Here is a 21,204-nt window from a genome sequence, read left to right as displayed (position 1 = left end):
GGCGATCCCGGGCGCGATCCCGGCCGCGGCTCCCCGCGCCGCGCCGGGTGAATGGCTGCGGGCGGAGGATCGGGAGGCGCCGGGCGCAGACCAATCGCGGCCGCCGGTGGGAGTATTTGTTATTCACATGGAAGAGACTTGGCGCCGGCTAGGCCAGCTCAGCCCCCTCAGCCCAGAGATCAGCCACAAGTGCGGCCGCTGTGCTCGCCTCACGCGGCGGCGGCGGCGGCGGCGCTGACATGGAGCTGCGGGCCCCCGGCGGGCTTCCTCACCGCGCCCTCTGCGGGGAGCAGGGTAAGACTCACCGCCCGGCAGCAGAAAGCGGCTCCGAGGAAAGCAAGTGCCGAACCACGGGACGAAAAGCCCCCGGCCCCCAAACTTCCCCAAAATGCCCTGCTTGTTGGAAAAGGAGAATTCCCCCCGTTTTATTCCCCTTTCCGTTTTCTTCTCTAAAACCTTTCAGCGGACAGCCAGGTGCACCATTCCTTCTCAGATCACTCTAGTGATTTGTTTTTCCTGAGCACAAGTAGATGGCCCTGCACGTCCGTAGTCTGTGAGAGAAATAGCGGGCGGAGGTGACGGGAATGGGGGGAGAAGGAGAGTGGGCACCAGGGGGCGAGGGGCTGGCCGGGCATTGGAGCTTGATTGGGTGTCTGTTGATTTTACGTTGCAAAGAACAAGGCAGCCACCCCTCTTGTCTGCCCGTGATTACATTACAGTAAAGAGGTTCAGAAAAGAGGGAGACTTCACCCGGAACTCCCAAGGCTTGGAGATGTGATCCCCCAAAAGTTTAGTCGGCGAATGGGAGACTTGAAGGGTGACGGGAAGGGGGCAGGAACGCTCGGCGCTCTGACGGGGCGTGCGGCGGCAGGATTTTAAAGCGCTCTGCCTCGGATCGCCTGCCCCGGGTGACCTCCCGGACTTGCCCCGCCGAGATGACGAGGTACCTTCGTTTCGCGAACCTAACAGGAGGGATTTCCGAAGTTAGCGGTTTCCGGGATGAGTCGGGGTAACCCCCGCCCTCTGAGCGTGGGCTGGATGGATGTCTAACCAGGATCTAGGGAGGATGGGGGTCGCGGGGGAAGCCGGGCGTTTCGGGGTCCTCGACACCCGCATCCCCGCACGGCGCACGCTCTGCCTCGAGTTTGCGTTCTCCGAGTTAGCACGGCGAGCTTGGGATTTCCGTGCCCCTCTTTTGTGGCTTTCGGGAAACGCCGGAGTTCCGTGTCCTGTTGGGGGTTGGGGGATGGAGAAAAGGTCTCGGGGATTCTTGTTTAAAAAGCAAAGGCAAACGCGCCCAGACAGCTCCTCGGCAGCTCCCGCGGCTGGCGCGGCCCCAGTTTCGGGCGGCCCCGCGCGGGGCGTGGGCGCGGGCGCTCGGGCGGCCAGGTGCGGCGGGGGCGGAGGCTGCATCCCCAGCGCGCGGGGGCACCCGGACGGCGCCGGAATGCCCCGGGGCGCGGGAAAGGCAAGAGCAGCCTGGCGCTCCCTCCACGGCCCCAGTCTCTATCTACCCAGAATCCGGCTTCAACAGCCCAAGGAACTGAGAAGAAAAAGGAACGTGCGCTGGGGAACAAGGGATCCGGGCGGGCTGAGTGGCAGCTGTTATGGTAGAGATAGAAACGGAGAGGTAGAGATGGACCGCTCAGCCACGCCAAGCGCGAAGCCCATCCGCCCAGCCAGAAAGCTCGGAGATCCCTTGAGCTTCGTACAGTTGGTGAAAAAATAACAGAATCACCAAAAAAGAAAAAAAAATTCCCTTCGTCTGACACGCGCTCCCTTGGTGCAAATGAAATGCGGAGGGACACGCGAGTCACCTAGTTGCGCAAAACCGCACCCCCGCGGTTCCCTGGGGAATTACTTCCCCCGTGGCCCAAACTGCGAAGCCTGGTGTCAGAGGGTGTCTGCGCATCCAGGATAGCGGGGCTGAAAACAGACCCCCTCGCCGGTTGCAGAAACCCTTAAGTCCCCTAAGCAAGTCCCACCCCGGGAGGGAATGCCTTATTTGCCATTTGGGGGATCCTTTCCCACAAACCTGAAGGTGCGGGAGTCTCTGGAACACCCAAGAATACAGTAGAGTCTGGGCTACTACCGCGATTGAATACAAATCCTGCCAACTGACAGAACTGGAAAACAGGGTTGGTGGTGGAGATACAAGAAAAATCATGAACGGGAGAAAAGCATTCCTATGGTAGCTTGTATTTTGCTTGAAAGAAAAATAGAGAAAAAGAGCCACCAGCAGGTAGATCGTGGATAAACAGCTTATTGCACTTGCCTGTAATTTCCATTTTCCGTTATGAAATTGTTTGTCAATAATTGCAAATGGCTACAGAAACCACTTTAGTTTACCTTGGTCACTTGCCTGTGAATAATACGGTGAAAGATCTCTGTAGGAGGCAGAATCAGCTGTGTGCAATTCATTCTCTGGTTCTTGAAAATGTGTGGCTTGATAATTTTGAAAAGAAAAGCTTCCTCCGTCAGGGAAAACGAACCAAGGTTTTTAAAAATGCGATTTTCCCATTTTAGAGTCAACTACAGGTTGTACCATGTCTAAGATAGAGAATTCTTGCTTTTGAATAAGGGATGTGGGGAGAAATAGATGACGGGAGGCTTTGTAGGAGACAATTGACCCGGAATAAAGAAGAAGATACTGAGAACACAGCTCTATACTGTTACTTAGGCTCAATTTGTTCTGTTTGGATTGTGCTAGCTAGTTCTGCCCTGTTATGCACCCTTCGAAAGTTATGGCTGCTTGAATAATTCTAAAAACATCTACATCCAAAAGGAATAGAGAAAAGGAAGAGCTAAGCTCCAGTGAGTGCAGGAGAAAGTTAGAGGTCTGGAGAGATGTGCTCTTTTCAAAGTTGGCTGAGCAGGTTGAAGCTGCTGTGGGGCTTGTTTAATTGGTATTTATGCAGCAAATAACCCGTCTGACATTCACATTGGCAATTGCGTGCCAATCTTTGTGCATGAATGTTCCATTGTCTTCAGGGCACGATGTACAGCACACTACACACATGTTTTTTTCTTTCCAAGTTTCCTTCCTACCACCTTCCTCGGGTAGGTAGAATGCCCATCATAAAGATGACCTTGTTTTGGTTGGGGGGAGTGGAGTTGCTCTGTCCCAGTGTCTTAAAAGAAGATGCTGCTTGAATTTCTCTCTTCCTGGACCCACAGCCAAGACCTGGCCACATCTCCATGTCTGTCAAGTTGGCTGGCTTGCGGAGGTTCAGGAAACTTGCTGTTTTCTTAATAGACTCTGACTGGGCGTCCCCAGACTCACAAATGTGGTTCATTCAGTAGGGATGGCCACTTCATGTTGTTCCCAGGAGAGGCTATGAGCTGAGAGTTGGCTGGCTTATTGTTTCCATTTCAAGAGAGGGTTTTCTTTCTGCTAGGAATTGGAATTTAGATTTGGGCTTTCTCTCTTCTTTTTTTTCTTTGATTTTCATTTCTACTTGGTACTTTGACAAATTGCGACAAACTCACCCACTCACTGGGAGGGACCCTGAGCATAATATTGTCTCATCCCAGGACACCCTTTCTTAGTGGTGGGCATTGCTGTTGGAATGATTTGAGAGGTACTATTGAGACGCTCCTGACTCCTAGCTCCCTGCTCTGGCTTGTTGCATTGCTAGCCTTAACCATTATTAATGGTGATATTTCTTTGGTAAATAAATTATGGCTCTCCTAGGAATCATTTTGAGAATGCAGATGTTCCATTTGGGGATGACAGTAATGCATCTTCAGGCTTTGATACCTGCTAATGAATCCACTCACTCCCTGGGGAGGGCCAAGGTAATGAAAGAACAAAGGCACTGAGGGAAGGAAGAGACCTAGTTCTGGGGAGGTCAGGGCAGGGCAGGGCAGGGCAGGAGGTGAGCAGAAGTGGGAATATCTAGGAGGGTCCTCAGAGGAGTATAGATTGTTGGACACATGTGTTGCCAATTTCATACTTTTCCAGGCAGTGTTATGCCTAAAGCTAGAAAGCTGCTGGCTATTTATTGGCTGACTTTTCCAGTGTACCTACAACTTAGGAAGGTTTCCGGTTGTCTTGTTTTCACAACAGGAGATTATCTTGTCACCACTTTCTTCAGAATAGCGATTTAGATGCTCAGTGTCCATGACCTTTAGTTCTCCAGGTCAGGCATGGTACTTCCATTGACTTCTTCTTGCGTCCTTTCCAGTTTTCCTTCAAGCTCTGTGCTCTCCATATAGGCTTGCCAGGGTTGACTTTTTTTGGACCTGTGACCCTTGTTAAGGTCTGACTAGACCCAAGTGTGATGAGAAAGTGGTTTTCTTAAATCTTCTAAGTACAATACACCAGTAACATATTTTAGTTCTAGGACAGATTGTTTAATAGTATCGCTGTGCATTCTTATAGCACTTGGCAGTTTATAAAGTACTTTGACACACATTATATTGTTGGATTTCACAAACTGGGAGATGGGGGAAAATCATTCCCCATTTTAGAAACCAAGAAACTGAGATCTGGTTAAGTGACTTGCCCAGTGCTATACAGTGAGTACTGGGGGAAGTAAGCCTAGAATCAGTGTCTCCTAGGACTCTAGAACATCTCACTCACAGTCCTCATGATCAAATCAGGGTTAGTTTGAGATCCAGCTTGTCCTCCTGCCCCCATGGGGCATGGAGTAAGGGAAGGAACATAATGGCAGTCCTGCATTTGAATCCTCGCCTGAGACTTTAGACACAGTCGTATAATCTGTTTTCAGGTTCCTTAGATCCTGAATGGAGGCTGTGATACCAACCTCATAGTTGTATTTTAGAGGGAAATGAAATAATGTGTCTGCAGCTCCAGGCACACTACAGGCATTCAGTAAGTGTTGATGTCACCCACTTTCTCTCTTCTTATCTGATACATATTATAAAAAGTAGCTTCTCATTACTTCAAATATGGTCTTTTTGTGCAATAGCTGTGTTATTGGAAAAATAAGGGCACAAATTGAATTCTCCTAAATCAGATTTTTTTTTAAATGCCTAGGATTTAGCTGTTTAAAGGAAACCTGTGGTGAATTCTTTTGTAATGCAAATAATTACTTTCTAATTTATCTGTTTAGTAAGTCGAGCTTCTTCTATATCAGATTTTTTAAAATATGAGGCTGGCTTGTGTAGAAGAGCTTTCACAATCCTCTCACTGGTGAAAAAACGTCACTCAACTTGCAAACAAAATCAGTTATTGTGTTCAGTTGGCAAAGCCTTGCTCTGATGTTTGAGCATAATCTCATATTCCCTTATTATTAAGTAATAGAATCTCAGAATAGGAAGCTGGAAGACACCTTAGAGATCACGTGGTCCATCTCACTCATTTCACAGATGAGGAAATGGAAGCACATATGGGTGAGGGGACATGTTCAGTGTTACCAGCCAGTGACTGTCAGACAAAGATCCAATTCCAAGCCTCTGTTGCCAGGGGAGAGCTCTGTCTGCCCCATCCTCACTCTGCCCCACCAAGAAGCCACAGACATGCACACATATTGCAGCATGGGAGATAATACAGAAATATGATGCATTTTCAAAACAACCAAAAGAGCTGCAAGTGTGAGCAGTCATATGAATTGATGAGAATATTCAGCTTAACCTTTTTGTTAAAGAGCTGAATGGAATGCAGCATAGGAATGCTGCTTTGGAGTTTTTATGAGAAAAAAATTACAATTCTTGGATAATGGTATTCCTCAGTGAGGATTTTACCCTATCATATTTTAATCATACCTGCTAAATGCCCAAGGAAGATGTGATGGCAGATCCAGAGAGACCCTGCATGTGTTGGTGGGTGTGTTCCCCTTGACATCAACCTGGCCAGGAGACCTCATTTGGAGCAGAAGTGTTTGGACAAACTGCATTGGATCTTCTCAGCCCTTTGAGAGATTCAGAAATCACCTCCCTGGAAATGCCCCCAGATTGTCCCTTCCTAATTAGTACGTTATTGTTCTTCCAGAGCTAAGCATCAAAGATGTGCACCTTTCTGAAAGATTGCAGTGGAGGGGCAGGGCCATTCCCTTTCCTTGTGCTGCCGCAGCGAGTCCCTGCAGCACTGGGGTCTTTCTCCAAGGACAGGACCCACCTTCTGGGACAGATGACTTTGGTGGCACTGCCACTTATCAGCTCACCATCTCAGGGGTTGGGGCCATATTCAATCCCTCTGAGCCTTCTTTTCTCATTTATACAAGAGCTAATGCCTGGTGTATGAAAATTTATGGAGATACTGTGTTAGGTACTTGACACTGGTACAGAGAAGGTGTGTATAAAATAAAGCAGAATTCTGGGCTCTGGCCAGTGAGGAGGTGTCCTTCTGGCCTTTTAGGAAACAGAGCACATTTAGGGGCCACAGGCTCAGGGTCCAGCCAGGGTGCCTGCTTCCAGGAGTCTTAGGCCAGGGGACTGCCCATGGAGGGCCCCATGATGTATGATGTGCCCTGTAAGTAAGGGTGGGCTGGCGGGGGAGTGCACAGGAAGGGCTATGAGGGTTCATGGTTAAGCCTCCCCAAAGGGTTCCACGGCCTCTCCCTGTGGGCCCAGACATAGTGCTGAGAGGATTTGTCCCCCTCTGAGATTGGTTTCAGGAGTCCAGACCTCATGCCTCCTTGAAACAGTCCAGCACAGGCCAGGCTTCTGCCACATGTCAGAGGCAGGTCAGTTTGAGAGAGGAGCTGTTTATACTTTAAATCAAACACAAAACATACAATAGAGGTATTTGGATCTATAGCTCTGAAAGATTATGATTTCTTTAAAACTCATAGACTCCACTAGGATGAGTTTGGATTAAAGCTCACAAGAATTGTACAAGAGCAAGATAAGTAATTTAAGATTATACAATGAAACCTAACTGATGTAGTTTCTCACAAACTTTCAAATATATTTTTTCCTTAGGGTTTTTAAAAGGGGAAACTATACCTTCTGGCAGTGGAGTCTGATTTTTATGACAATGTATCAGATTTTGAAATAAATGCAAGATTTAAATATTTTATAAGTAGCTCTGATTTTATTTTTTAAAGTGACAAACGAAGTTCAGCAAAAGCTCACCAACTGGGCAAATACAGAAAGAGTTGCTCTGCTCTAGTAGAAAATGAATTACAAACTAAGTTAGCAACAATAACTCCTGTTTACTGAGCCAGATACTATGCTTTCCATGTGTGCTGTGTGGCAGGTTCTATCACCCCTTTACAGACAAGAAAAGCAAGCTTCAGAGAGGTTACATGCAATTAATTCTATGTTCCAGAGACGGAAACTCCAGCAAAAATTCAAGTGAGCTGTCCAATAAATGAAACTGAAATGAAACCAAAACTGAACCTCTCGTTTTCCATTTCAGTGCATTTGACCACTAAACAAAACTGATTCCTGCCTCACTGTTATTCATCCTGCAATCTTTTTTTAAAAATTAAAGCTCCAAACAAAGCTATGAGATGCCAAAGAGAGTAAACAATATTGCAATCACCAATAATTTTAAAAGCGACTCAATTTTATTACTTTCTGGACTGTACAGCAAGTGGAACTAGGTTAATGCCACATGGATAGGTAAGGATGCATTGTGATGAACAGATGGGCTGTTTGTATGTTCGTCTATAATTGAAAGCCATTTATTCTCTTAAGTGTTTTAAGTACTTGGGGGATGGCTTGGTGTAAAGAAGAAAGGCGGGCCCAAGACCCACCCACTCCCCCTAGACATTTCTCCTTCACCTTATTTATTGATTTAGTCTGTACTCTGTCAGAACAAGGGTCAGCCCAGCCACGTGGAATTGGTCTCAAAACCTCAACTAGTGATCAGAGTTAATGAGGTTTTACTATCATGTGACTGGTTTTCCTTGTGAAACTGTTAAACACAATCTTACTTCTCTTAATGGGTGGCCGGTGTAATTTATGGCCTATCACTTAAATGGTTTCATCCAGAAAATCAGGTTGACTTTCTGAGTGTTTCCTTTTGTGGAATGCCTGAGGTCAGGCTGTTATTGAATCACAGATTTTCTGAGGGAAAAGCAGCTGCTAGGAGAATCCAGTGTGAGGGACTAAACAGTTAAGTGGTGAGAAAAATCAGAAAGGATGAAGTATTTTGGGGGCAGCACAGAGGAAATCTAAGGCTTGATGTGTGCTGGGAGACAGGGAATACTTGTCTTAGGCGCACAGAACTATCTCAGCCGAGTGGGCCATTGGCTGGCTAGGCTGCCAGGTGTTTGCTCAGAAATATGGGGCAGTGGGCTGCTATGAGCCCTCTTTTCTAATCTGAAAGTGCAAAAAATGCAGCTTTCTTTGAAGGTTTTTGGGCATATTTTCAGTTATCCCCCAGGGAAGCACCATCTTTCCTTTCGGGACAAGAAGGATAAAAAGAAAATTTTATGAACTGGAACGTGAACAAGTGAATGGAAAATACAAGCAGATGTTGGTTGGCTAGGTTACAGGAGAACTGTCCAAATTTCAGGTTTCCAACCCATATGTAAATAGGTTAGAAATGATCATTAGATTACCATCCTACCAAAGTAAATTGGTGCTGTTTATTCTCTTAATTAGCTGTGCATTACAAATCTCAGATTCCCTGTGTTAAGTCAGTTCTCATTTTCAGTCACATCTCTTCAAAAGTCGTTTGAAAAAAATCTTATGGAATTAAGGGTGAAGGCCGTAGGAAAAAAACTTTGTAGATTTGCATGTAGCCTTTTTTTACTTCAAGTTATTTCTAGTCTTGAAGTCTTGATGAACTTTTCCCCACTGAGTCAGACAAAATTAAGCAGCTCTTCAATTGATCGCCAACTCTGATTTGCTCCTAGTGATTCTGGGATCAAGGCATGTTTCCCTCAGAACTGTTAATATACCCATTGCTCCCACCCCGACAAATTAATTGGAAACCCTGACAATGGTAATAGGAATATCTTCACATGTCATCTTCCCTGTGTGTTTCATTTTCAAGTCTTTGTTTTCTTACCAGAGAATAAGACAATTTATATGAAATAGCTGACTTTCTATGTTAATTTTTTTCACAAGCTACAAAACTTACACATTTTTTAGCTCTTTGGGTGGATTTCTTTCTTTCTTTCACTTTGTAATTGAATAATCACTTTTTCCTACTGGGTAATTTGAGGCACTAAAAAAAAGTCATTAACAGATGACTGGCTTGTTGGATACATCACAGAAAATAATATTTATTATGATTCTGTTGACAAAATTAGAATGCTAAATTCAGATAGCTGCAAAAAAAAAAAAAAACAGATTTGAAAAGAAATGGTGCCATCAGTTGCAGGATTTTTACCTTCATGGAAATAAGGTTTATTGAAATAAGATGATAAATAAAAATGCTTTCTGGCTTGGGAGAATCAACCTAGTTCCTGATACTGTTCAGTTTCCCTTGCTCCAAAAGTGTCATCAATCTCCCTGTTTAGATGCAGTGCAGCCAGGTGTTCAGAATCACAGGGGGACAAAAAGAATTAGTTTCTTACTGAATAGGGGATTTTTTTTTAAGAGGCTGGCGTAAACAGGGCTGCAAAATGTGAAACATGTAGACCCACTGAACTAAACCCCCTTTTTTCCCCTCTTCCCAGGAATAATTCTGCTACAAGGCTGATTTCAAGGACATGAATTGCTGACCTCATCCCAACATCAGAACCTCAGAACCTCAGATGTTCTAATTTTTGCACCATTCCAGGCAAGTTGATCTTATAAGGAAATAAAATTGAACCTTAGGGGTCTGATGGAAATTCACTGTGACATTCAAATCAAGAAAACTTGCTGATGCCCACAGAGCCTTTTCCCCATGGGCCCTGATGGTAGCCTCCAGAAGGTGCAGCCTCAGATGGTCCCCTTTCTTCTGTGGCAAGAATAAACTTTGGGTCTTGGATTGCAGTACCACCCGTGGAGAAAATGGTATGCGAGGGAAAGCGATCAGCCTCTTGCCCTTGTTTCTTCCTCTTGACCGCCAAGTTCTACTGGATCCTCACAATGATGCAAAGAACTCACAGCCAGGAGTATGCCCATTCCATACGGGTGGATGGGGACATTATTTTGGGGGGTCTCTTCCCTGTCCACGCAAAGGGAGAGAGAGGGGTGCCTTGTGGGGAGCTGAAGAAGGAAAAGGGGATTCACAGACTGGAGGCCATGCTTTATGCAATTGACCAGATTAACAAGGACCCTGATCTCCTTTCCAACATCACTCTGGGTGTCCGCATCCTCGACACATGCTCTAGGGACACCTATGCTTTGGAGCAGTCTCTAACGTTCGTGCAGGCATTAATAGAGAAAGATGCTTCGGATGTGAAGTGTGCTAATGGAGATCCACCCATTTTCACCAAGCCCGACAAGATTTCTGGCGTCATAGGTGCTGCAGCAAGCTCCGTGTCCATCATGGTTGCTAACATTTTAAGACTTTTTAAGGTAGGTAAAGGCATTGTCTTTCTGACCATTGTGAAAGAACAATGAAATGCTATGACTCCAGCTGCAGGTTTAAGAAGAAAGTGAAGATGGTGAAGGTGCTCATAGACCCTTTTGGTGTCACCAGGTTCCTCAAATGGGGCATTCTGTATGGGGCATTCTACATGTATTGGTTTATTTCCATTACTTACAATTAACTGGATTAGTTTTGACTCTTTTTTTTTTTTTTTTTTTCTGAACACAGAGAAAGGTGAAAAGTTCTGTGATATATTGGGTCCTTGTCATCTTGGGATAACCTCTTTATTAGGCTCATTTTAAATTAAACAAGCATTTTTGAAGAGAATAATGAACTCAGCGCATTTATCATGGAAAACATTTCTATGGTATTTGAGCTGTTTAATTTACTGAGTGAAACTTCTTTAAGGTGGGATGCTCTATTATGACAAAAGTTTGTTCATGAAGAAACAGTATTTATTACTAATGTGTAGATGGGAGTGACACTCTGGGAGATGAGATGGCCATAAAATTGTCAGGCTTATTATAACTACAATAGAGCAGAACCTTATTAATTCAGACTGCTCTGATACAGACTTGGAATAATTATATATAATTCTTATTGCATTAAAGGTTCAAATTTAGCAGGATAAATTAGACTTTTTGATTTAGGTTTGGTGATCTATTACCCATATGTTACATTTATATATTGAATAAAATTGGAAATATGGAATAATATATGTAAAAATACTTTGAAAATTATAAAGTGCCGTAGAACTAAAGTTATTGTTAACTCACCATTTTCATTAACTTTTTCATTTTATTGATTAATAACCAATATGTAGTCTTTTGTAATAGACATAATTTGTTTAATTGAAAATACTTTCACTCTGGTTTCTTACTCAGGGGGACATGAATTTTTCAACTTAATCTGAATTAATGAGCCTTTGTTTTATATTGTGAAAAATGGTTCCTGGCTGGGCGCAGTGGCTCACGCCTGTAATCCCAGCACTTTGGGAGGCCGAGGCGGGCGGATATTGAGGTCAGGAGATTGAGACCATCCTGGCTAACACAGTGAAACCCCGTCTCTACTAAAAAGATACAAAAAATTAGCCCAGCATAGTGGCACATGCTTGTAGTCCCAGCTACTTGGGAGGCTGAGGGAGGAGAATCGCTTGAACCTGGGAGGTGGAGGTTGCAGTGAGCCGAGATCTTGCCACTGCACTCCAGCCTGGGCGACAGAGCAAGACTCTGTCTCAAAAAAATAAAAAAAAAAAAAGAAAAAAAAAGGTCCTATGCACATTAGATTTAGAAATATTAAAAGAATATGGAGAAGTTGGACAGATGACAAGTATTGTGACAAATGTGAACAAAGTGATGGGAAATGTCACACAAAAGATGAAAGGAATTGAATCAAAGGATTTCTGGCTTGGCAGATATCTAGGAGGCACATCTAGTCTGGCCCACTCATGGCACTGGAATCCTCTTTGTAACATCCCCTTGAGTGGCTGTGTGGCCTCTGTATGAATTTCCCTAGTTTAGAAGAGAAAATGCTATGAGGCAACTTAATGGCTATTTTCAGATAGATGAAATTTTCTCAAATAAGGAGGATGCTAAGCAGAAGCTCTCTGCATCTAAGGAGTACTGAAGAGGCACAAACAGGCTTCAGGGTGTGCTGGAGACATTTGAGCAGGACATTAAGAAGCGCCTCTTGACAGTGAGAAGGACACAATTAAAACATATAGCCAGAGTTGCTCTAGTTCTCCATTTCTGGAAACCTTCAAGGGAAACTAGGCAGTTGTTAACCATTTCTCTTAGTTAGAGGGACTCCTTGTTTAGAGGGAAGATGTGGAACCAGAATTCTCCAGGTTTCCTCCCACATCTTGGGATCTAGGATTCCTCCCAGCTACCCTAGTTCTGTGCCACGTGGCATTTTCTGCTCTGGGGTGGTGTCCATCTCAGACATTTCTGTAACTCTTCTCTCTGTTTTGAACTCCCTCCTCACCTGCTCCAAGGCATCTCTTTTCTATTTTTAACTTAGCAGCTGTGGTTCAAAAACATCACTTTTAGAGGAGAGGAAAAGTTTCCTAAGAATTTTCTCTTTTTGGTTTCCCTCCCCTTATAAACCAATTCGGGTTCCCGCCAATACCATTGTAATTCATGTGAATCCTGGCTGTTTCCTGTAGCCTGGTGCCCAGCTAAAAGTGGGCAAGGATTTGAGGAGTGTGATGGAGGAGATAAGGTGTTCATATGAGGTTTTCCAAGCTTGTTTGCATTTTTTTTTTTGGCCATAGAATCAGCTTATCTGCAAAATGGAAATAATAAGATTGTGTTAGATTGTTGGGTATATTTAATGAGAAAATGCAGGAAGGCTTCCATCAGGACCTGGTCATGTCCTTTGGTTTTTTGGGCTATTGAAGGAAACTCCAGGCCACTTGAAGGCAAGAGGGTGTTTTGTTTTTATGCAGCGGGGATCTGGCTTCTCTCTTCTCTATTCTTCCCTCACTGACTGGTTAGTTCTCTTAATTTCTTGGGTAATTCTGGAGGGACCCCATCTGACTGGGTGAGAGGGTTACTACTGACTCTCTGGGCAGAGTCCAATGCCCCAGGCCATCTCTTGAGACACCCACCAACACATGAAAGGGCAGCTCTTGCTACCCTTAACTGAAGTGCAGGGAGTGGGTGGGTCACTTATCGCCAGGAGGGGATGCTGTTATGGTAGATGTCATGACTAACATGATCAGTTCACTGATCCAGAGTGCGCGTTTAACCTACAGAAGCAAATCTAGTTATTAACCAAGTTATTGGACTTGAAAATCGTCTGTAATTCAGAAGTCCATCAGTGAGATGTCGGTGCCTAGTCCATCTTACAGGTGATTCTGGAACCATAAGAATGTGAATTAGATAATAGCAACTTATGCTACTTTACTTTGATTTTTATGTGACTTTCAGGAAGCACTCCATAAGTAGTATTAATTATAAAACAATTGGGATAGAAAATTGTCTACTCTATGTATAGATGACTTCTGTTTATACATATATGCTAGGATGGTCGTGAAATATTGGAATAGTTATCAGAAGAATGATTAGCAGTTAATGCATTGGAGATTGGCATATAGCTCCTTTTTGAAAAATAATACTTTTCTTAAATACTAATTTTCCAAAGGCTATGACTTGACTAAAAGTAAGTTTTATGACAGTTTTCTCAAGCTTAGGCCCTTTCAGGGTAGCAAAAGACCCACAGAATCTAAAAATATGCCCAGAAATAAATGTATTGCTGGTTATTCCCAGATAATGGAGTTGAAGGAGGTAGAGCATCTCCATTGAAGACGTGCAATGAACCTTGATCATAAGGAATACAAACAGGGTCTTAATTCATGAACTTACTCACTGTCCCGCTCAACAATAAACATAAATTGGGGTTTTAAGAATGTGGTTGCGATGTGTTTAAAATTGTATGGAAAACATTTGGGCCAAATTTGGAAGTGATCCCTAAATGTCTCAGTTTTCTTTTTTTGGACAACTTTAGGAAGGCCATATATTTTACCTGCAGCATCTTCCTGAACTAAAATGTGAAGGAGACAACGTCTCCCACGCAGCCGCATTTACCACTTTCTTCAGTCTTGCCTCTCCTGTGTCAGCCTCTCCAGTCCTTGTATTCCTAAGTGTTCTCCTAATCAAAACCTGATGCAAGGGATCTATGTGTTGTCAGCTATCTGCATGTTAGTATGTCTGTGTTTAAGTCAGAGGAGGATTTTATTTCCTTCAGGATCACTAATTGTGGAATGAAATGGGATTTGTCTTTGTAAAGGAGATGCTGGCATCAGTTGGGGAGGTTCATTTAGCCCCAACAGAGACTGCACTTAGTGGATAGCCACCTCCTCTGCTGGAATACAGGTGGTCCTGCTCATCTGATCTAGAGGGAAGTGGTGTCATCCTGTCTTTGTTTCTCTTCTTATCCAAGCTCAGAAGCAAATGAAAAAAATGGGCCTCTTTAACTTTAGAAGAGGGTTGAATAAGGGCCTGGAGCTGGACACAACCTGGGAACAGAAGATGCCATGTGGCGTAGGTCCATAGGATACTGAATGCTTTACTAGATTAGTGATATTCAACCCCGAGTGTACGGTGGGGTTCATACTGCTGTTGCCTCACCCACAAGGGGTGTGGGCTGCATTCTTAAAACTACCTGGGAGGCTTTTCGAATGGCAGGATCCAGTGAATGATGTGTGCCTCCCAAGCCCCTCTCCGGGAACTATTTTTATTGAGATGAGTGTCTCATATCCCTGAGGTGTGTTGGGAGTGGAAACAAATTTGAGAGTTACAGAACAGGAATTTAATGATCTGAACTTTTTAGATGCACTAGTGTACCCTAACACACACACATACACACATGCACACACACATCGTGTATCAGCTAACATGGGGCAGAGCAGACCTAGGTGATTGCTTCACTCATATAGCATGCTAATGGCTTTAGATAACAGAAGTATCAATTAGGATAATGTGACATGTAACGGTAGAATAGCAGACCCAGAACAGCTCCATTCTATACAGAGGTATAAACGACACCTCAGGGGCTTTTGTACTGCAGGCAACCCAATGAAAAGAGGGGCCCAGCTCCCCATAAGAGCTTGTGTAGTTTGGAAAGAATTTAAAAAGGAGAGGGTCTTTGGAAATGTTTGAGAAGCCCATAAATTTGTGTTTTATAAAGAGCTCAATTTTTTTCTCCTTTCTAGAACATTTCCTCTCCTCTCCTTTAAATTAAAGCAAATCGATTCCTCCAAACACTAATCATATGTCTTACTTTGAGCAAAGATTGAATATTCTAAGTTAAAAACAGCACATTGATGCTGGAGGTAACTCACATTAATGTCCACAAAGATGCATTGGGTTGTAATATATATTCAAATATATATTCCTCTCTCTTTTGTTTTTCTAGTTAACTTTACCTGGATTGTTAATTTTCTACCCCTGAAGGATAGGGGTTAGATAGTCTGTAGTGTATCCTTCCCAAAGCAATCAAATGAGACTTTTTAATAGAAATCCATTTGTGGGTGGGCTAGATAATTTCACCTCCTATGTGGAAGTGTGCTGGTTATAAATGGCTAAAATTGATCTTCATATGAAGTCAATGAAATACTGAGAAGCATCTTGTTTCCCTGGCAGTCTTCGCCTACCCTGCTATGTTTATGAAGATATATTTTCTTCCAAGAGACTCTACCAACTGTAGCAACCACTTCCATAAAGCCAAGCATTTTTTGAGTTATTTATTGCATGCAATGGGTTTTATTAGCTTCAAAACTTTGAAAAGGTAAATCTGCCATACCCAGGCTCATCTAGAGATGAACTCATAAATGAGTGCAGTCAGTAAACTCAGTAGGAGGTAAATTTCATGTTCAATCTCATTTGATGGCAAATAGATAATGGAATATTGGGAGATGGACTTCTTCAGTCAACTCTTTGGTACTGTAGCAGGGTTTCATTTAACTTTGAAAAGAGCTCACTCTCCTTAGATAAGAGAGGACTGGTAAGTAGCACTTAAACTCCCAGCTACAGAGATCTTTCAAAATGGAGACTTGGTAATGTCTTTCCCCTTCTTAAAACTCTTTAATGGCTAGGGTTTTCCCCAGGATGAAGGTCCACTTCCACTTTGGGGATCCTTTTCTCACTTTCCTTGACTAGATTGTCTCTTTGTTACAAGTAACAAGCAGCTTGTGCTTCCTCTCCTTAGTGTCTCTCTCACTGGGTTGTAGTTGTTTACCTACTTGTCTGCATCTCCCACTAGACTGTAAGCACCATGTGGGCAGGGGCATGTCTATCTAGTTTGTTGCTGTATTCCTAGCACCTAGCATGGGCCTGTCAGAGAAATAATGAATGAATGAATAAATTGTATCTCTCTACTCTCTCCCTCATCCCAATCTCAATGTTGGAAATATGTGTTGAATAGATAGGAAAGAAGTATAATTTTTTTTATTTTTCTTGTATACTCCTTTAGAAAAAGGAGGGCGATATGTTTAGGGTTTGTGTCCCCACCCAAATCTCATCTTGAAATGTAATCCCTATAATCCCCACATGTCAAAGGAGAGACCAGGTGGAGGTAATTGAATCATGGGGGTGGTTTTCTCCATGCTGTTCTCGTGATAGTGAGTGAGTTCTCACGAGATCTGATGGTTTTATAAGGGGCTCTTCCCACTTTGCTTGGCTTTGCTTCTTCCTGCCACCTTGTGAAGGAGGTTTCTTGCTTCTCCTTTGCCTTCTGCCATAGTTATGAGTTTCCTGAGGCCTCCCCAGCCATGCTGAACTGTGAGTCAATTAAGCCTCTTTCCTTTATAAATTACCCAGTATCTGGCAGTCCTTATAGCAGTGTGAAAGCAGACTAATAGGGAGAAGTGGAGAAAGAAAGAAACATGATTATATTTTGAGGGTTGCTATTTTCATGTGCTTTCTCTTTTTCATACAAATTTCCATTTAAATGTATTTTTAACATTAAGAAATTGCATTGTATATTTCAAAATTGTTAAAAGAGTAGATCTTAAATGTTTTCACCATACACCAAAAAAAGTGTGAGGTGATGGATTTGTTAATTAGCCAATTTAATCACCCCATATTGTAAACATAAACCATCACATTGTACCCCATAAATACATATAAATTGTCAATCAAAAAATAAGCAAAATATATGAACACATTCTCATTTTGGAAGGTTTAAGCAATACATAGTATGAAAGTACACTTCCAAATGCATAAATCCATTAATAACACGTGCACACGTGATTTTATTAACAGATACGTGATTTGTGACTTTCTTTTTCACTTAATATGTTTGGGAAAATTTTCCATGTTGGTTAATATAGATGTACTGCAGTAATTCTTGATCCCAGCTGCATGTTAGCATTGCCAGCATAGCTTTTAAAAATTATGGATGCCCAGACCCTAGCCAGGACCAGTTAAATTGGTTGGGGTAGAGCCCTGCATTGGTATGTTTTAAAAGATCACCAGGTGATTCTGATGTTTGGTCAAGAATGAGAACTGCAAGACTTTATTTTTTTAATAGTTGCTTGGCTTTTAATCATATGGATGGACCATACCTTATTTTACAAATCTCTGATAAACAGGCTACTTCCCTTTGCTCTTCAAATTTGTTATTTGAAAAACAGTTGAAACAATGCTAGAGCCTCATCTGAATACTATTAGCTCTAGAATGAATCTTGGTGGTGTAGGGCCCTTTCTTGGACCAACAAAGGGGCCAGATGAGTGAACTGCTAAAAGCATCTTGCTGTAAGACAGGGTCACAGGACACAGACATTCCAAGTCATGTCTCTTCGCAACATGCAGTAACTTAGAATCAGCATCATGGTCATATGCTCAGACAGTTCAGGGAGCACCATGACTCTTGGGCGGAGCACATTTTAAACTTGGTGAATTTAAATTAAATTTCTTTTCTTTTCCCTAGCCTTAAATGGCCTGAAATGCTGAAGGGAATACCAAAGACATCTTAAGAGCGTGCTTAGTGATAAATGCCTATGTTTAGGGTGTTTTAAATAATGAGGTTGTTTGAAAAGTAGTGAGAAGTCTTTCCATAAGAATGGTTTGTGACTGGATGTTATATATTTTGGCTTACAAAATTGTCTGAAAACCTTTCTAGAATAAGTCAGGGTCTATGTAAATAAATCTGCATAAGGAAAGTACTGTGCTCTTTCTACCCATTCACCCTAGAGACTGCAGGTTTTTAAATTTTATAGACTTCACTTCAGAGCAGTTTTAGGTTCACAGCACAATTGAAGATTGCAGTGGTTTTAACACAGGTGTCTTCCTGGGCTCTTCTGATAGCTTTTTGCAACCAAAGGTAATGCCTTCCTAGGAAGACTTAAAATCTGAAGGCTGTCCTGTGCTCAGTCCAATGGTTATCACACTGTAGCATGCGAGAAATCACCCAGAGTGCTTGTTGAAACACGCGTTCCTGAGCCCACCTGCAGAGTTTCTAATTCAGTGGGTCTGGGGAGGCCCGGGGTGGGGTCTGAGAACTGCCATTTCTGATGGTTCCCAGGTGATGCTGATGCTGCTCTTTTGCACATCACACTTTGGAAGCACTGCTCCATACAAATTGCTTGCTGGCTGACTTAGCAAGTCAAAGTGTGCAAAACAAAAATGAGATTTAACAGTGTTCTGTCTGGCAGCAGCTTTTTTCTTTTGACACACACCTGGTTGGATTTCTGTTCATATTGGTCATAATCACAGCAGCTGTTGTGTGGATTTATTTTTAATTGTGTGCATTTTTGAGTTGTGTTCCTTATTAAGTAATGCATAGCTCATGAATAATGATCAGTGCAATGGTCACTTAAACACAATTTCTTAAAGTAGGGTCAGGCAGATTACCATTTTATGCATTTTTACTACCTGAGACAGTAGAGCAGACTGATTTAAGAAACTTAGATTGTAAGATACACATTAATTGAGAATTGAGAACAGTAAAAGATGAAAGAGGCTATGATTTTTCTCAGCTACCAGCAATTTGTCTTCAGAAACCATGACAGCTACCTCCTGATTTCCATTAGGCAATGAGATTGCAAATAACATTCCACAGCAGTCTTAATCAATAGAGGGTCACAAGAGGCCCTTGCTTCCCCACAGTGGGAAAAGGGCTTATTTACCCATTTAATTGATATAACACACTTTCTGGCAAAAGAGACATCTCTTTTAGCTGTAATTGGGGGCTTTTCCTATCCCCAAACACTGTCCTCACAACCTGCGTCTACACATCTAATCTTTATGTATCTTGAATACATAAGGAACACCAGGCTGGCAAGGTGTAAGGGTCTAGGCATAGCATTGTGCACAGCCACTATTATCTGTTTCTAGAATGAGGCCAGTCTCTGCTATATTACTTCATTAGGCTCAGCAAGCTAATAGACATGTGTTCTCAATGTTGGCCATTAGTCTCCCTCTAAGATTCTTCAAGGCTCCATCTGGGATTATGGAGGTTAGTTTCCTTGGTGTAATACAGCCCTGGCTTAGTCCCAGCTTCAGGGACACCATGGATCTGTCTCTGTATCTCCTGCAGTGCCACTGAGGCTCCCTTGGGACATGTGGATGGTGACTTATTCTTGGCTCTAGTGTCTTACTCTTGCTTCCTCTCACATGGATTGAGAGTGACCTCTAGCTTCGACTAGTGCTTGTACTATTTCTTTATGTTGTGGCAATTCTATTTGTTAGTTTTCAGAGTGATTTGTCATCTGATCTCTGAGTATTTGAACTTATATTATTTCTAGAACAAATACCATGTCATACTGATGTAAATTTCTTAGATATTTGCGACTTATAGATATGTTTGTTATCAGGAGATGTCTGTTCAAATTATAGATTATTTTAACATATTTATCTAGTGGTGCTGATACTCTTGAGTAAAATAGATTAATATGAATTATATGAAATAGGTTGGGCTCTGTAGTCAGACTGCCCGAGTTCAAACTTTGACCTAATGCTTGTTAACTGTGTTACCTTAAGCAAGATAGTTTATCTCTCTAATTCTTAAGCTTTATCTGTTAAACAACTCAGGCCGGGTGCGCTGGCTCACACCTGTAATCTCAGTACTTTGGGAGGCTGAGGCAGGTGGATCACAAGGTCAGGAATTCAAGACAAGCCTGACAAACATGGTGAAACCCCGTCTCTAATAAAAATACAAAATTAGCTGGGCATGGTGGCATGTGCTTGTAATCCCAGCTACTCAGGATGCTGAGGCAGGAGAATCACTTGAACCTGGGAGACAGAGGTTGCAGTAAGCCGAGATCACGCCACTGCACTCCAGCCTGGGTAAGAGAGCAAGACTCTGTCTCAAAAACAAAACAAAAACAAAAAACCCCAGTTAATAATAGTACCTTTTTCATATGGTTTTTAATGAAGACAAGTAAGATACAGCTCAGAGTCCTAAGCAAAATCCCTGCTCCATAGGAGGCACCATAAATGTTTGTTATGATGATGATAATGAGGAGGAAGATATTTACCTCTGCTATTAAGAGGATATCCATTTTGAGTGGTACCTCTCCTCCAGTTTCTCAGCCATTCATACTGACTTGCCCTATTTTGTGAACAAAGGCAGATTAGCATTAAGTGTGTAGTCATTGGTCAAGGAACAGAACCGATGGGCCAGGTGTGATTGCACACACTTTTAATCTCAGCACTGTGGGAGGCCAAGGTGGATGGATTACTTGAGCCCAGGAGTTCAAGACCAGCTTGGGCATCTGAGACCAGCCTGAGCAACATGACAAGATCCTGTATCTATAAAAAATACAAGAATTAGCTGGCTGTGGTAGCATGCCCTTGTAGTTCTAGCTACTCTGGAGGCTGAGGTGGGAGGATTACTTGGGCCTGGGTGGTTGAGGCTACAGTGAGCCATGATCATGCCACTGCACTCCAGCCTGGGAAACAGAGTGAGACCCTGTCCGTCTGTCTCTCTCTCTCTCATACACACGCACGCGCACACACACACACACACACAAAAGAAAAGAAGAAACAGAACTGATGGCAGGTCTAGATTGGCTCTGGCATAGGGCAAGCCTATCTAGTTTTCTTGAAGGCCGAACTTGAGACTAGGACTTCATCAGCTCATGTTCCAGCCAAGTGAGCTAAGAAGGTGGTATACTGCTATCCTTCCAAATCCATGTGTTGGGTGGTAAGAGTCAGTTTTATTAAAAAAATGGAAAACCCAGAGAAACATTAGTTTTCTATTTTTTTAAATAAAGTTGCACTAAATTTTAATCTTGTTTCAGCGCCAAAAGAAAAATACCCTTAGGATTCAATTGTTTAAAAAAAAAAGAAAAAATCACCAATTCTGGCTCACGGAGG

At 42.9% G+C, this 21,204-nt stretch overlaps 1 protein-coding gene across 1 annotated transcript in view; it reads left to right on the top strand.

The window, feature by feature from the left end:
• The first annotated feature begins 615 nt into the window (after window positions 1-615).
• Window positions 616-21,204, top strand: part of GRM8 (glutamate metabotropic receptor 8) — an 836,758-nt gene continuing 816,169 nt past the window's right edge. Inside the window, exons 1-2 of the mRNA XM_054559748.2 lie at window positions 616-943; window positions 9,543-10,371. Of these exons, the coding sequence (XP_054415723.1) occupies window positions 9,862-10,371 (510 nt within the window). The 5' untranslated portion in view covers window positions 616-943; window positions 9,543-9,861. The remainder of the gene's footprint in view (window positions 944-9,542; window positions 10,372-21,204) is intronic.

This window comes from Pongo abelii, chromosome 6 (assembly GCF_028885655.2).
Source record: "Pongo abelii isolate AG06213 chromosome 6, NHGRI_mPonAbe1-v2.0_pri, whole genome shotgun sequence".
NCBI classification, from domain to species: Eukaryota; Metazoa; Chordata; class Mammalia; order Primates; family Hominidae; genus Pongo; species Pongo abelii.
This window is presented reverse-complemented; position numbering and strand designations above follow the sequence as displayed.